The sequence below is a fragment of the Gopherus evgoodei genome, chromosome 1 (assembly GCF_007399415.2).
Source record: "Gopherus evgoodei ecotype Sinaloan lineage chromosome 1, rGopEvg1_v1.p, whole genome shotgun sequence".
NCBI classification, from domain to species: domain Eukaryota; kingdom Metazoa; phylum Chordata; order Testudines; family Testudinidae; genus Gopherus; species Gopherus evgoodei.
In genome coordinates this window covers 17,665,770-17,682,969 of record NC_044322.1, presented here as the reverse complement: position 1 = coordinate 17,682,969, position 17,200 = coordinate 17,665,770, and the positions used below count along the sequence as shown (strand labels likewise).

The 17,200-nt window shown below is 40.0% G+C and overlaps 1 protein-coding gene across 12 annotated transcripts in view; it reads left to right on the top strand.

Moving 5' to 3' along the window:
- The window catches only part of PICALM (phosphatidylinositol binding clathrin assembly protein), a 129,357-nt gene that overhangs the window by 43,362 nt on the left and 68,795 nt on the right, over positions 1-17,200 (top strand). For all 12 annotated transcript variants that reach the window (XM_030558762.1, XM_030558743.1, XM_030558738.1 and 9 more), the window contains 8 exons: positions 1,328-1,403; positions 3,207-3,309; positions 7,666-7,759; positions 8,331-8,442; positions 10,580-10,686; positions 12,017-12,058; positions 13,560-13,645; positions 16,849-16,972. In XM_030558762.1, the coding sequence (XP_030414622.1) occupies positions 1,328-1,403; positions 3,207-3,309; positions 7,666-7,759; positions 8,331-8,442; positions 10,580-10,686; positions 12,017-12,058; positions 13,560-13,645; positions 16,849-16,972 (744 nt within the window). The remainder of the gene's footprint in view (positions 1-1,327; positions 1,404-3,206; positions 3,310-7,665; positions 7,760-8,330; positions 8,443-10,579; positions 10,687-12,016; positions 12,059-13,559; positions 13,646-16,848; positions 16,973-17,200) is intronic.

The window sequence follows — 17,200 nt, the reverse complement described above, 5'->3', positions numbered from 1 at the left end:
TAGAGCAGAGCAATATGCTTATGTCTAAGTAATCTGTTTTGAAATACAGACACTCATTTTCATTTGAAAGGTTTACATTTCATAGAGTGACTACTGCTAATCTGATCTTGGTGTAAAAAAAAAAAAGTATTCTTCTCTGACAGTACATGTCAGAGCATTTAACATTGTGTATGTAGGGGTAGGGGGATTTTGACTCGTGAACCAGAATTCCTTGTGTAGAGCTCTGCTACAAAAGTAAACGAAATGAAAAACAAGTCTCTGCTAACGATTTGAATGAGACACAGTAAAGCAACTGAGAAACAGAATTGAGGTCTGTAATATTTTTACTGCTAATTCACTTCCATTAAAGCAGGCAAGCATCGGATTATATGTTGTTAAAATGTACACTTTCGCTATTTGTAGTAACTGAAAGCCTGATTTTGAGAGGTGCAGAGCACCCAACTCCAAATAATGTGAATGCAAGCTGCAGGTGCTCAGTGTCTTTAAAAATCAGACCTCAAATAAGTACTTCATGAAACCAATGCAATGTGAACCAACGAATCACAAGACTGTTCTACAGCCAGCACTAAATTGGAACAGACCACAAGGATTTCAAAACCAAAGTTGAGGGTTTTTTTTAAGTTTCTTGCAGGATACTCTACAACCTTTGTTTAGCAGTTTTGATCTGAGCCTAGTCTTAAAAAGACCATTTGATCCTGTTTTTTAGGAGTTTCATCTTCCAGATGTCATTTCTAGTTACCAAAAGTTCCATCATAAGAAATATTATTAGCTTCATAATCACCATAAAATTGGTTTGGCATTACAATTGCCAGGTTTACTTTGTAAGTAAAGGAGAAATTGTCTGCAAATTGGAAGGCAACTTGTCAAACTGATTGTTACATGTCATCAGTTATGCTAACTTGAAATTGATTTGCATTCAGTATATCTTTGTATGTATTTAGCTGAAAAATTGCTACCAGCTGTGCAGAAAGATTCTACAAATACAGTATGTTTGAAGAAAAAGTTGTAATTATGCCAGTTTTTAATGCCTTGTATCTTTTAATACCTGTATGAGAAGTTTGCCCTCTTGTGGCTAATTCTAGTTTAGAACAGAGAGTCCTTTAATCCTTCACCAATACCAGTTAAAATAGTAGTTAAACTCTACTCCTCCACTTACAGCTTTGCCCAGAAGTGTGTGGGTTGTTTGTGTTGTTTGCAAGTTACACTACAATTTTTTTGAAAGTTTGATAGCACTGAGTTAACGGAACTGTTTATGTGCAGAATTAAGTAAAATTCCAGCCAAGCGATAACTTCTTATTGATTCAAAATCTTTTTTTCCTCCATCTAGCGTTTTATCCAGTATCTAGCTTCCAGAAACACACTGTTTAATTTGAGCAATTTCCTAGACAAAAGTGGATTGCAAGGTAAGGTATCTTCATTATAAAAACTAACATGTTTTAGGGAATAATAAATACTTTATTTTCACAAGTTATGGTGAACTGCCTCTCTTCAGTAGTTTAAAAAATTGCAATCATTCCAAGAAGTGAAATTCTTCCTTTTAGAACACTTCTGTGGATGTCATTCATAATCTTCCAACTGACTAGCATTTGTGGCGTAGAAAATACTGCCACATGGAAAGAATAGATATAATTTTTTCTTATATAGGTTTGATTTTAGTCATGCTATTTATTACAGTTCTGAACCAGTTTCCAACAACAGCCAATACAAGATAAAATGAGAGGTTAAAACTCCCATAATGCATTCCAGTTTCATCATGGGGCAGGAGAGATTTGTTCTTGATGCTGGCTGGTACTAGATGAAACACAAAGACCAATAGCACTTCATTTTTATTAAAGTTGGTGGTCATGCAGCCTACCCCCATGCCTATGTAGATTAATTAAATGAATAAATATGAAATAAAATTTTCAGTTTCCAGGTCGGAAGAAATCAGTTTTATCAGGGAAGAAATTAATTCAGAAACTATTATTAATGTTGCATAGAGGTCCAGCTGAGATTGGAATCCCATTGTGTAAAGCACTGTACAAGCATATAGTAAGAGACAGGTTACGCTCCAAAGATAATGATTTGATCAGATCAGACTGTATTGTATTCTCTACACCATGGGTTCTCAAACTTCATTGAACTGCAATCCCCTTCTGACAACAAAATTTACTTCACGACCCCAGGACGGGAGACCGAAGGCTAAGCCTGCCCAGGTGGGAAGGGGGGCAAAGCCCGAACCTCACCGCTCTGGCCAGGGGGCCTGCAACCTGAGCCCCACCACCCAGGGCTGAAGCCCTCAGGTTTTGGTTTCGCCTCTGGGCATTGGAACTCGGGCTTCAGCTATGGGCGCCAGCAAGTATAAGCCAACCCTGGCGAACCCATTCAAAGGGGGTTGGGACCCACTTTGGGATCCCGACTCAATTTCAGAACCGCTGCTCTACACTCAAAGGAAATATTTTTGGATGTAATTAAGATATGTCAGTCTAATCCCCACTTATTAATGTCTAACCCCCACTTATTAATGTCAATTTAGCTCAGTACATTTTGCTGTATTAACTTCTAAAAGAGTATGTATGGCCTTTGAGATGGGCTCTGAAGGATAGCTCAGTGGTTTGAGCATTGGCCTACTAAACCCAGGGTTATGAGTTCAATCCTTGAGGGATCTGGAGCAAAAATCTGTCAGGGACAGTACTTGGTCCTGCTATGAAGGCAAGGGACTGGACTCAATGACCTTTCAAGGTCCCTTCCAGTTCTCTGAGATAGAAATATCTCTATATTATGACTTTTGTACATACGTGTATGCTAGTTAAGAAATCTTATAACAAATAAATCAGTAAGCATATCTATGCACTTTCTATGCTAGTATCCACACATTGGTATAAATATACTTAATCTGCTCACTGACTTCCAGGAGATGGTTAACTTCAGATGGTAAAGGAAATTACACAGTTATGTGACATCTTTACATATTTGCTATATCATGATTTCAGATTTTGAGGGTGTGTACTGTACAGTGTGTAGCTCTTAACATCACAATATTTTTAAATATGTCAAAAATTGAGACCAGTCTTTTGTAATCATTTTTTATATATTAGTGGATTAAGGGAAAACTTGTAAACAAAACCAATCTGTAAGTGTATATCTTATTGCCTAGTCAGAATAATTGGCTTTGTATAAAAATTGACTGGAGGAGCGATAAGCTGTTGAAACCTTTTCTCTTTTAGGATATGACATGTCCACATTTATCAGACGGTATAGTAGGTATCTGAATGAAAAAGCAGTTTCTTACAGACAAGTGGCTTTTGACTTCACCAAAGTAAAAAGAGGGTAAGAACTGTAGTTTTTACTTGTCTTGTCTTTTAAGATCTGGCTCGCAGTACATACTAACAAGCTGTTCTTAAATAACCAAGTTGAATATCTTTTCACTGGTATTGATTAATATACTTGGTGCGTTATGCACCAAAAATGTCAGTGCAGTTGAGTTGTAATGTGTCTGTCTTCAGAAATTTTGGGGAACATTGTGTTTTTAAAAAAAATGAAATGGAAAGCAGACTGTTTATTGGATTGAGGCAACCGGTGGTAGCTGGTTCTTTTGGCCAGTAGTACTTGTTGGGGCCAACCCTGTGCCCCAGGTGTCTTTTTGGCCTCCCCTCACCCCAACGGTATAAATGGTGGGACCAGCCATCCCTTAGTTTCTTCTTCCTGTATCAGCAAGAAGGAATCCTTACAATTTCCTTCTGCTTCTCTGTGGGTGTTGATGTTAGTGATTAGTGTACCTGTTAAGTAGTTAACTTTTACCTGTAGACTTAAAAAAAATTTTTTTATTAGGCCATGTCTACATCTAAAATTTTGCAGCGCTGGTTGTTACAGCTGTATTAGTACAGCTGTATAGGGCCAGCGCTGCAGAGTGGCCACACTTACAGCAACCAGCGCTGCAAGTGGTGTTAGATGTGGCCACACTGCAGCGCTGTTGGGCGGCTTCAAGGGGGGTTCCGGGACGAGAGAGCAAACCGGGAAAGGAAACCAGCTTCCCCGCGGTTTGCTCTCTCGGTCCCGGAGCCACCCAGCAAACCGCAGGGAAGGAGACCTGCTTGCTCGGGGTTCCGGGACCGAGAGAGCAAACCGGGAACGCCGCGGTTTGCTCTCTCGGTCCCGGAGCCAGCCAGCAAACCGCAGGGAAGGAGACCTGCTTGCTCGGGGTTCCGGGACCGAGAGAGCAAACCGGGAACGCCGCGGTTTGCTCTCTCGGTCCCGGAGCCAGCCAGCAAACCGCAGGGAAGGAGACCTGCTTGCTCGGGGTTCCGGGACCGAGAGAGCAAACCGCGGCGAAGCTGGTTTCCTTTCCCGGTTTGCTCTCTCGGTCCCGGAACCCCGAGCAAGCAGGTCTCCTTCCCTGCGGTTTGCTGGGTGGCTCCGGGACCGAGAGAGCAAACCGCGGCGTTCCCGGTTTGCTCTCTCGGTCCCGGAACCCCGAGCAAGCAGGTCTCCTTCCCTGCGGTTTGCTGGGTGGCTCCGGGAACGCGAGAGCAAACCGCGGCGAAGCTGGTCTCCTTTCCCGGTTTGCTCTCTCGGTCCCGGAACCCCGAGCAAGCAGGTCTCCTTCCCTGCGGTTTGCTGGGTGGCTCCGGGACCGAGAGAGCAAACCGGGAAAGGAAACCAGCTTGATTACCAGAGGCTTCCTCCTTCCACGGAGGTCAAGAAAAGCGCTGGTAACTGTCTACATTGGATTACCAGCGCTGGATCACCAGCGCTGGATCCTCTGCACCCGAGACAAAACGGGAGTACGGCCAGCGCTGCAAACAGGGAGTTGCAGCGCTGGTGGTGCCCTGCAGATGTGTACACCTTCAAAGTTGCAGCGCTGTAACTCCCTCACCAGCGCTGCAACTTTCTGATGTAGACAAGCCCTTACTCTTTTAATTAACCTTTCATGGTTGTTGGGCATCCACCTTCATACTTCAGCCCCCTTACTCCCCCGAGATTCTGTTGATGCAAGAGCTACTTTACTCCATAAAGTAATGGGAATAAAATTCTCTGATCGTGAACTCTCCATACCAAGAAAAAAAGAGATTGGCGGCATCCCATTTTGGGCATTTGTCTCAGCAGGTTTGTTCATCGTTTCAAGCTCAGGATGGTGATACTGGTCTTCCCACAGCACCAAGCATGTTTACTAAGTACTTGGCAGAGGTAGCAGCTCACTTGAGGCAAAAAGTGACAGTCTTGTGGCACCTTATAGACTAACAGATGTATTAGAGCATAAGCTTTTGTGGGTGAATACCCACTTCATCAGATGCATGAGGCAAGAATCCAGGTCTATGCTTACCTCGGCAATGGATTGATCCAGGGAATATCACCTCTGTAGGTCATCTTAAAGCTTTTTCATTGGGCCTCAAAATCAATGGAGAAATACTCACACTTATTTTATTTCAAAGCTTAAAGCTCCTGGAAGCAGTGTCAGCATGAGCTTATCTTACACAAGACTCCAAACCATAGTGGACCTCATCAACTACAAGCTCACTCAAAGACATCAGTTAGACCATGACTCAAACTTCTGGGACATATAGCCTCATACTTCTGGGACAGCTTGACAGACTTTGCCTAGTCTACAGGCAAGGGTAGTTGAAATCAGTATATCTATATGGCAGATCCCCATATAGCCATGTTGGTCAGGCGTCCGAAGAAGTCCTGTCCTCATTAACTGGAAAAGACCCACTGCAGGTGTGCAGTGAAGTACTTTTCTCTGCACTTCTACTGACTAAGACTCTGACAAATATCTGCACCCAGGGATGAGAGGCACATCTAGATAACTTTGTAACATAGGGCCTGTGGTCCCTTCCTGGAGTTCATCTGCACATAAACATCCTGGAACTGAGCCATCCACTTGACATGCTAAACATTCGTGTCTCAACTGCATGAATCTGCTATTCCAGGGCTGATATAGCACCACAACTATGCATTTTGTCAACAGACAAAGAGGCTAGGTCATCTTCACTCTGCCAGGAGTCCATTTGGCTCTGGGCTTAGTGTATTCATCACTGGACCGTGCCACTGGTCCTACATCTTTCAGGTGTTCAGAGCTTGCTAGCAGATCACTTCAACAAACAGTTCTCAGACAACCACAAGTGGTTGGGCAAGAACCCAGTGTTGCAGAGCATCTTTCACAGGTAGGGATATCCAAACAGACTTATTTGCAACAGACCAGAACAAGAAATGCCAAATATTCTGTGCCACAGGGGTTTCCAGTGCAGGCTCCCAGTCATATGCCTTTCTCATCCCCTGTATTCCTGCACTGATATATGCCTGCCTTCCAACCCCCATATTACAGTGTCATGAGGTAGCTGAGGCAAGAATATCTAGGGTGGAACTATGGCCCCAACACACAGTACTAGTGAAAAGAAACCAATCTTGTCTGCCTGGTGTACACATGCACCAAGAGTGTGATCCATGTGGATACCCCTCTTGAAGAAGCTCATCTAATTTAAGGTAATTAACCATTCTTTCATCACCTGACCAACAGGCAAAAGGGCTATTTTTTTTAATTGTAAGGAATTCTGTTAACAGGAGGAAGTTATTGATGATGTTCGTTCCTTGACATTTTTGGCTTTTTCCATCTGTAATAATCCTCAGCCTTTTGTGCTGCAGAGAGTCCAGTGGATTCTGATTTTTAGTTTGAACAAGCAAGAGGTTACAAGAGGTAGAAGTTTTGACTTGATATCAAACCTGTTTTACATAAAGTGAATGTTATCTTTAAGTCGGTGTAGTGTAGAAAGCAAATGTTTATTAGAAATAATTCTTGTTTGTTCATTTCCTCCTAGGGCATCTTCTTTTTCTCTTAGCATTTGTGTCTTCTCTGGATATCTAGTTTAAAAAAATCAACCAAATGAAAGTTAAACATACCCAGATAACTGACATTCTCTTTATAAAAAAAAAAAAAAAAAAAGTTATTTTATTTAAAAAAGAGAGTCAAATGTAATTGTAAAATCTTGTTCAGTGTTCCTGTAACTGCAGATTTCCACATACAGTGTATTTATAATCCTACATTTTATGAATGCTTTTAAAAGATCTTAAAGAGACAAGGTGGGTGAGATAGTAGCTTTCATTGGACCGGTTTCTGTTGGTGAGAGAGACAAGCTTTAAAAGATCTTGTCACACTGATTTGACTATTGTTTTAGGTTTCACTACTAACCCTAGATTTACAATTGAAAAAACATTTAGGCTATTAGAAAAGTGTAGGCAACTTCTGTTTTAGAAATAGGTTTCAAAAGCTTATTTGAAAAAAATTTTTAAGAATTTTTTAAAATCTGTCTTTGAAACAAGCTTTTTAAAATGCTGCTAATACTTCTATAGCCACCTACTGCATCATAGCTTAAAGTGCAATAGTTTTGAACATGGCCATTTCTGTTGGTCTCAGAGAATAAAGATCAGTCCTTGAAGACCCTGCCACCGTGCAGTCTTCTGGCCAAGGACAGTTGGATGTGGCTCTTCTGGGTGATCATAGCCATTCTTTTGGCCAGACAACTTGAGTATCACAAGGCGTGCCTCTTACTTCAGTCGTCTGAATATGCTGCCTCTGGCATTGCCGTTCTTTTGATCTGTTTCATATGCTCCAGTGTTTCATATTAACTAATAAAAATATTCTTTCATAATCCAATTGGTGGTTTGTTTTCTGTTTTGTTTGCATAATAGGGCTGATGGAGTCATGAGGACAATGAACACAGAAAAACTCCTTAAAACTGTACCAATTATACAAAATCAGATGGATGCACTTCTTGACTTCAATGTAAGTTTAATTTCTGCACACATCAGAGACACTGTCAATTAGCACAGCTGGACTTTTCCTCCACAGTTTCTCACAAGCTATGAAAACAAGTGATGCAATATGTACCAAGTAAAATTCCCTTCCATGTTTTTTAACATGTTGTGTCCAGTCTAATATAGCTAGTTTGAGAAGCAAAATACACCTGGAACATTGCCTTGTAGCTGGTACACTTAATTTGAAGTACTGATGTGCCAATAAGATGACCACTTCATTAATGTTCATTTAGCGGTACGTGTGTTTAAGAAGTTTTTTAAATAAACAACTTATTCTAATTATTCTTTTGGTCCCTCTTAATCTGTGATATATTAGTCATGTATTTTTGCTGATCTGCTTTTCTTTGATTATTTAACTTGTCATCTTTGATGCTGATAGAGGTTCCATTTAACTTGGAATGCTGCCATGTTCTATAAATAGTCCATTTGCTAATGGAAACCAGGTCTTTGGGTAGAATAGTGGAACTTAATTATTAATTGGAAATTTTCTGATAAAATGTCAATCCAGATGAGCTAATTTTCTTTTCTAATCTCCCTAGGTCAATAGCAATGAGCTTACAAATGGTGTAATAAATGCTGCCTTCATGCTCCTCTTCAAAGATGCCATTAGACTCTTTGCAGCATATAATGAAGGAATTATTAACCTTCTGGGTAAATATTACTCTACTCTGCAGAATTAGTTCTTTGTGTTTTCAATAAGCAAGGATATATATATATATTTTCAGAATTTATAGCTGTTTGGATCTTTAAGGAATAAGACAAAGCAGTACATGAAGACAGAATGTTTTTTAAGAAAATCATCAGTTTTTTGGGACAGCCTTATTGCCAAGGATTCTTCTACTTTGTTAGTACTTTCCTTACATGTAACCCAAAGTATGCAATTTCCTAAAAACAAAGTCCAAGAATTTTTGGCATGGAAAATTTATTTTTCCTTGAACTGGTTTTCTGCCTGTCACTGAGAACCTTGACTCAAAATCAAATAGCAAAATTGACAGTTTTTTCTCCACTGTGAATTGTTAAAGAAGCATAGAGAGTTTAACTTGCACAGTATAAACATTGTTAGAATTAAGTTCTAAATCTTTTGTATGTATTATATTTGGCTGGCTATGAAGGTTTTTATGTTGTTGCTTATTCCTGTGAAATGAGTACCTGCTCTGAACGATAGCATGATCTATCGCATAGATAGGGCCTTACCAAATTCACGGCCATGAAAAATGCATCACAGGCCATGAAATCTGGTCTTCCCCGTGAAATCTGTTTTTTTGTGTGTGCTTTTACTCTATACTATATAGATTTCATGGGGGAGATCAGTGTTTCTCAAATTGGGGGTCCTGACCCAAAAGGGAGTTGCAGGGGGTCACGGTATTGCCACCGTTACTTCTGCACTGTCTCCAGAGCTGGGCAGCCAGAGAGCAGTGGCTGCTGGCCAGGCACTTAGCTCTGAAAGGAGCACCCTGCTAGCAGCAGCACAAAAGTAAGAGTGGCAGTATCATACCATGCCATCCTTACTTCTGCGCTGCTGCTGGTGGTGGCTCTGCCTTCAGAGCTGGGCTCCCAGCTACCAGCCACTGCTCTCCAACTGCCCAGCTCTGTAGGCATCACCACAGAAGTGGGGGTGGCAGTACTGCACCTCCCCCCCCCACCCCCAAAATAACCTTGCAACCGCCACACAACTCCTTTTTGGGTCAGGATCCCTACAATTACACCACCGTGAAATTTCAGGTTTAAATAGCTGAAACCATGCAACTTATGATTTTTAAAAACCCTATGACCGTGAAATTGACCAGAATGAACCATGAATTTGGTAGGGCCCTACACACACAGTATGCCTTAAAGGCTGAATTACTTACATCTTTTAATGTGCCACAACTCTGGAGGGGTAGAGGAACTTAAACCTGTAAGTAATAATAAAATTTAAGTTAAAAGGAATGACTTGTTTTAGCAGCTTATTCCTGGTAGTAAACTAGGCAGACCTAACTTCTTCAAGACCCCAGCATGTTTGGCTCATTCTGGCTCCCTCAAACTCCATTTTCTCTTGAAGGAACAAGCCTTTTTAAATGCACATTTTTTTTTCTTCTATGTTCCTGGGCTTTGGCCTTTCTGGTCCAAAACTGGTTTCTCAGGTTGGCTGGGAAGTAGGTAAAATCTTTGAAGCTAACAGTTCAAGCATTTTCCATTGCAACCACAAGTGTTTGCAGAGTAAAAATCCCAATAACCAGGTCAACATACAGTATTCAGAAATTACAGAGCAGCTTCAATTCAGTCACACCCACTTCAGTATTTTTTTTAACAGGTGGGAGGAAGTTAATTTGTGTTCATTGTTACAGCTGCCTCTGTAAACAGCCTACTAGTAACTCCACTTATTTGACCAACTTTTTATGTTTGTCAGATAACCTTGTGACTTGGCATTGGGGTTTCCTTACCTGATTTCCAGATACAGATATATGCACTAAAATCTCTGACCATGCTAAATATTTTTGGAGACTGAACCAAAAACATCAAGTGCTGGAGAAGGGAAAATGTACTAAAATCATTAATTTGTGTCTTTATCTTGGCCAGCATAAGCATTGACTCTGATATTAATCTTGCCTTCTTTTCCATCTCTCATGCGGTTTCACAGTGGCCTCCACCGTGGAAAGGTGAAGAAAAAAGGCTGCAGATACTTTTTTTTCATAGTGATGAGTGAAGTAACTTGTCTTGCATTATAGTTACTTGTACATGCTCTGTTTAAAATATATACCGTATATTTATTTCTTATGTGACTTTTGAATACTTTTCCCATTTTCAGAAAAATACTTCGACATGAAAAAAAACCAGTGCAAAGAAGGCCTTGACATATATAAGAAGTTTCTCACTAGAATGACAAGGATCTCAGAGTTCCTCAAAGTTGCAGAGGTAAAACTTACTGTGCCAAAATTGCCCTCATGCTCAAACAGTTTATAAAATACTTAACTCTGATAAAGCAGCTACATTTCCTTTCCATTTGGCAGATTTAATGTCCATCAAGGAGCATTTTATCAGAGTTTTTAATAACAAGGGGACCAGCTCAATAAGGGTGCATATTGAGAGAGAATTTTTTTTAACAGTTCTTTGCTGAGAAGTAGCTGTTTTTTGCTGAGAAGAGGATATAAGAATAAACATATAATGTACTACTGTATAAGAGGCTAGTGGCTACAGTGGTCCAGGGAGACCTTGCATGTTAGCTTGCATACACACACACTATATAGCTGTGCTTAGTTTTCTTTAAAAGTAAACTTAGAAAAGTATATGTGATGGTCTTTTTCTTTCTGTGAGACAAAGTCTAGCCCTCTTTTGTTTGGCACCATCAATTCTGCTATGTCAAACTTGAGGGATGAAATAATTTGAGGATCAACATTAAATGAGAAAGCAATGGCTGAAGCTGATAGGGGATTTCACAAGGAGTTTTACAGCATCTGAAAAATTTCTGTTGCATGCAGTGTTTTTTTTTTCTTGGTTTTTCTTGTTGATTCAGTGGGTAGCAGCATGCATTCTTCTGAAGCTTTGCTGAACTAATGTCCTTCAGATGAGATTTCTGTCTGAGTAGTAGAGTGCTAATCTAAGTGTCCTGGTCAAATTCCAGAAAATTCTCCCTGCAGTTTGTGTAATATGGTACTTATCCTCGCTTTACAGTTAAACTGTTGTGTAGTGTCAATCTGCACTGTGAAACCCATATGATGATTTACAACAGAGATGGCTGCTGTTCAGTTAAGATGTCTATGTTGTATAGCTTGTAGAGTGATTTGGAACTTGGAGGATAAAAGGGGCTGTATCAATGCAATATACTATTTTTTGTACTTCCAAATACATAGTGTGTTAGTAATTCTCAGTGCTTGCATTCTGTAAACTACTTTGTAAGAGAAGTGCTCTCATGAATTTTCCTTTCTAATACAAACCATCACCTGCTTGGTTCTCAAAATCTCTTCTGTGGACCATCAGGAATGGCACTCCAAACTTAGGTTTGGTCACATTTTAAACTCGCTACAGCCTAATGTATACATAAATTTTACTTTTGATTTCCTTTGATTTTTTTTACATCTGTTTTAATCTAAAAATTTAGAGCTCCAATTATGTAAACTTAAAAGAGTACAGAGGATTTTTGCTTTCCTTGCATGACAGCATGTTAACATGGTTTCTCCTTTTTAGCAATGTAATCTTTGCATAAACACTAGTCAGTTCTAAAGCTCATAAATCTACTTTGTTACAGCAAGTTGGAATTGACAGAGGAGACATACCAGATCTTTCTCAGGTAGATAAACTGTTATGCATATGTGAATGCATGTTTCTTTCTTTCTTGGGCTGCATGTTCCGAAAAATGTGGAGTTGTGTTGGTTTTCTTGCATACTTTATCACCATATTCTTAAATTATGAGATGAGTCGTGATTAAACTGAACTCTAACCAGAAAGTCTTTCACTCACAAATTCAAGGGTCCTAATGTATGAAAATGCAAACTAATTACAGTTGCAATATATTACAATTGTCAAATTAATGGCATTTTGAGAGCAGAAAATAGAGAATTAAAATCAAATATTGAATAAACATGAAATTCCCAAGTTTAAAACCATTTTAAAGTATGATGGAAACTGATCTGTTTGTAGTAGAGGCTCATGTAATGCAGCTTTCACAAATGAGACCCTTAGCAAGGTGGCTACTCTAAGCAGAAAGCTTCAAAGTGCCAGTTGATTACTTGTAAAGACTTTCAATTTGTGTATGTATGTATTACCTCAGATGGGTACAGCTTCCTTTTTAATCTTAATTGGAACACAGACTACTCATTTCAATTGTCTATTTTCTTTATGCCTTTTCTTAGTGTTTATTTTCCAACATTATCATGGATTGCTTTTTTGATAGGCGCCAGGATGAGAAGGGCCCTACCAAATTCACAGCTGTGAACAATGTATCACGGACCATAAAATCTGATCTTGTGTGTATTACCTTATACTATATAGATTTCACAGGGGAGACCAGTGTTTCTCAAACTGGGGGTCCCAGCCCAAAAGAGGGTTGCGGGGTGGGGTTTGCAAGGTTATAGTAGGGAGGTCGTGGCATTGCCAGCCTTACTTCTGTGCTGCCCTCTGAGCTGGGCGGCTGGAGAGTGGTGGTTGCTGGTCGAGGGCCCAGCTCTGGAGGCAGCAGCGCAGAAGTAAGGGTGGCAATACCATACCAGGCCATCCTTACTTCTATGCTGCTGCTGGCGGTGGCACTGCCTTCAGAGCAGGGCTCCCAGCCAGCAAATGCCGCTCTGTGGCTGCCCAAATCTGAAGACAGTGCTGCTGCCAGCAGCAGCGGAGAAGTAAGGGTGGCAATACCATGACCCCACCTACAATAACCTTGCATTTCCCCCTCTACCTCCTTTTGGGTCAGGACCCCTACAGTTACAACACTGTGAAATTTCAGATTTAAATATCTGAAATCATTAAATTTATGATTTTAAAATTCGATGACCATGAAATTGACCAAAATGGACTGTGAATTTGGTAGGGCCCTAATCATGAATAATAGAACTGGCATAGTAGTAGATGATATTGTACCACCTGATAATATAAAATACTTTGCTCAAGGTAATATGTTCTTAGTGTCAAAATACTGTGGTGTCAATATTTTGAGCTGTAGACCATGTCCGGTTACCCTCAGTTGCATTGTCTGGCGCTGTGGTGACAGGATCACACCTTTCTTTTTTATTTTTTTTAGCTGGTGCCTGGTTTTGTCTTGGATTTTTCATATCTATGCCCTCACTGCCCTTTTGCAGGCACCAAGCAGTCTTCTTGATGCTTTGGAACAACATTTAGCCTCTTTAGAAGGAAAGAAAATCAAAGACTCCACAGCTGCAAGCAGGTATATGTGCTTTTGTCCTCTTATACAGTTGTGTTAAGAATCAAATGTTAGGTTCCTTACTTTGAAATTGCCATCCTGAAATAGTTTGTATGGGTTGTGTTGAAATGAAGAACGTGGATTGCTGTTGCAGCACTGAAACAGTTGATGAATTTGGTGCTGTTGACAGCATAGTATTTGTTGGTTAAACAACATAAAGCTTTTCAGTCTCAGGCCATGTCTACACTACAAAGTGTTGCCAATTCAAGTTACATCAGCAGACAGCTGCTACAGTTACTATATTGCTTGTCTGTGTGCATACTGGGCTCCCTGTGTCTGCTTCTTTCCTTCTTAATTTCCTTGGCTGATGAAGCCATACACCAGCCACCTTGACAGCAGCAAGGAGAGATTCAGCTGCAGACTCAGCAGGTGCACAATGATAGCTGAATATGCTTTTGATGGATTGAAGTGTCTTTGGCATTGTTTACTCATTAGATTGGATCTGTGGGAAGAATATCCCCTTGGTTATAGTTGCCTGTTGTGTCCTGCATAATATCTGTGAAGCCCTGGGAGAAAATTTGCCAAAGGGGTGGAGGGTGGAATGGAATAGTTATTTGAACAGCCAGACACAAGGGTTATCAGATGAGCTTCATCCTCTTATGCCAGTAGCCTATTAACTTCTGCAGGCCCCATTGCAGTAATCGCTGAGGGAAAGCATCTTCTGTGGAGGGAAAAATAAGGCTGCCATCCCTAGAAAGCTTTGAGAGAGGATTGCAGTGTACTTCTGTGGAAGTTTCATCAACATCTCTCAGGAGGATTCAAGGGTCATCCTTGTGTACATAAACAAACTGCCCTGCCACAACTGTGGCCAGAGCGGTCAGTGTTTGGCATTGTGAGATAGCTGCTGAAGCTCTAGGGTTGACATAAGTAATGCAGTGTCTACACCTGCGCTGCATCGACCTCTGAACATCAAGCATAGCTTAATGCTGCTCAGGGAGCTGGTGTTATTACTTTCATCAATGGGAGACAAATTAAGTGTAGACAAAGGCACAAGTAGGCTTATGTCGACATAACTTTGTATTGTAGACCAGACCTAAATGTAGTGCAACTAGAATAGACAGAAATGAGAACAATTCACATTATGGTAAAAGCAGCAAAGAATCCTGTGGCACCTTATAGACTAACAGACGTTTTGGAGCATGAGCTTTCGTGGGCGAATACCCACTTCATCAGATGCATGTCACATTATGATAGAACTTTCAGACTTCACCTTGAGACTCTAACTTTTTTGGTGCCTTTGCTTGCTGCTTGGAAATCTTTAATTTTCCACACCATTAATTAGATTGTTCTTATAAATCAGTGTTGGTATTTCTGTAAAATAATCAACACACATGCATGCTCTTCATTTCATCTTTTAATATCTCAAGTTGTCCTTTTGTTTCTCATAAAAATACTGAAATAAAGAGTCGAAATACATGAGTGTGATCAGGCACTGAATGGCATAAAAGGTAGTGGTGATGAATGGCCCCACTGCTTTTGTGACATTTATTAAAATGCAAAATAGTCTAGGGAATTGGAGGTTCTTTGGGAATGTCCCTGGTGATAAAATGACAGTCAGCTGCTCTTTGTTGTGTTGCTACTAAACTTTAAGAAAAACAAAATTAAAAATTTCACTTCCATGTAACATGTTTATATTGACCTTCAAATATAAGACTATAACTTTTAAAACTAAATTTTAGTAGGCTAGTGCCAGTTTTCAATGATTTTGTCCCCTTCCTGTACTTGTACTGTCAAAATTACAATAATGTAAAATAAAATCTAACTGCTTAATTTTTTACTGAAGTATTTAAGACTAAAATAACATTTTTCGTTTCTCTCAGGGGTTCTCAAACGTCATTGCACTGCAATCCCCTTCTGGCAATAAAAATTACTAAACCACCCCAAGATGGGGGACAGAAGCCTGAATCCATCTGATTCCCACTGCCCCGGGTGGGGGAGCCAAAGCCTGAGCCCCACTGCCCTGTGTGGGGTAGGGGTCAAAGCCGAAGCCCAAAGGCTTCAGCCCCAGCCAAGGGGCCTGTAATCTGAGTCCTGCTGCCCAGGGCTGAATCCTTTGGGCTTTGTCCCCTAAAATGGGGTCGCGACCCACTTTGGGGTCCTGACGCGTGGTTTGAGAACCGCTGGTCTATCTTAAAAGTTGTCAAACCAAATTTTTTCCAACTGTTGTTTATTTTCCCATTATGTTTTTAAAATGTGATCACAAATTGGAAAGAACCATGGGATTGATTAAAGAATTAGAAATCCTGCTTTATAGTGAGACTCAGAGCTCAATCTATTTAGCTTGACAAAATGAAGGTTAACAGGTGACTTGATTATAGTGTTTAATTATCAACATAGATAATGGATATTTAATAATCGGTGTATCATAGAAAGGTGAAACATGGTCCAGTGGCTGGAAGTTGAAGCTAGACAAATTCAGACTGGAAAAAAGGTACACACATTTAATGGTGTGAGGCAGTGGCTATTGGAACAATTTACCAAGGGACTTGGTGGATTCTCTATCACTGATCGTTTTAAACTCAGGATTGGATATTTTTCTAAAATACACTCTAGGAATCATTTTGAGGAACTTCTATGGCTTGTGTTAAACAAGAGATTACCTTAGATGATGACAATAGTCCTTTTTGGCCTTGGAATCTGTGAAAACTCTTTTTTTGCCTTGAATGTAATGCATTGTATCAAGCGCATAGTCTTGTAATTGAGCCAGATAAATTAAGCAAGCTAACTGTATTTGAAAATAATAGATAACTTACCAGAACTTTCTATTCCTCCACAAAATGTACAGATCTCTCATTTTAAGTTGAATTTTCATGAATTAACAGAGGAACAGAAAAAATCCCCAACATGAATTCACATGAGGCAGCTTGGAAGGGGTATATCTAAGGGGAGTGATCAGAGCCAATGTACGAGAAAGTAGATAGCACCATTTCTAAACATTCCTGTTTTGCAGTATAGGCACTTAAATATTGCACTGCAATATTTAATGTAATTTCATTTCTTTAAAGTAACACTTTATATATAATCTCAGATTTGTGTGTCATACAGGCTAAGATTTCAAATTCTATAAAGGAACTGAGAAAAAACGAGCAAAGCGTTTTCATATCAGCTCTTCCCATCATGTGACACACATATGAACAACCAGTTTTTTCCCCCTGTCCAATTACCAGGGCTACCACACTTTCCAATGCAGTCTCTTCCCTTGCAAGCACTGGCCTGTCTCTCACTAAAGTGGATGAAAGGGAAAAACAAGCTGCATTAGAGGAAGAGCAAGCTCGTTTAAAAGCTTTAAAGGTAGGTGTTTTCTTGTTTACAGAAAAGTTAAGGTCACTTTTGTAATCACAAGTACTGTGTGTATGCATCTCATTGAAGTTTCTTATAATATGTCATAAAAGTTGTATAGAGTTTTCCCGTTATCAGTTATTCAGTTTCTAAAACAGGCATGTACCATCTTTTAATCCTGCAAATGTACTGGCTTTTCTTTCTGTATGTAAATAGACTTTCCTACTTGACTGCCATCTT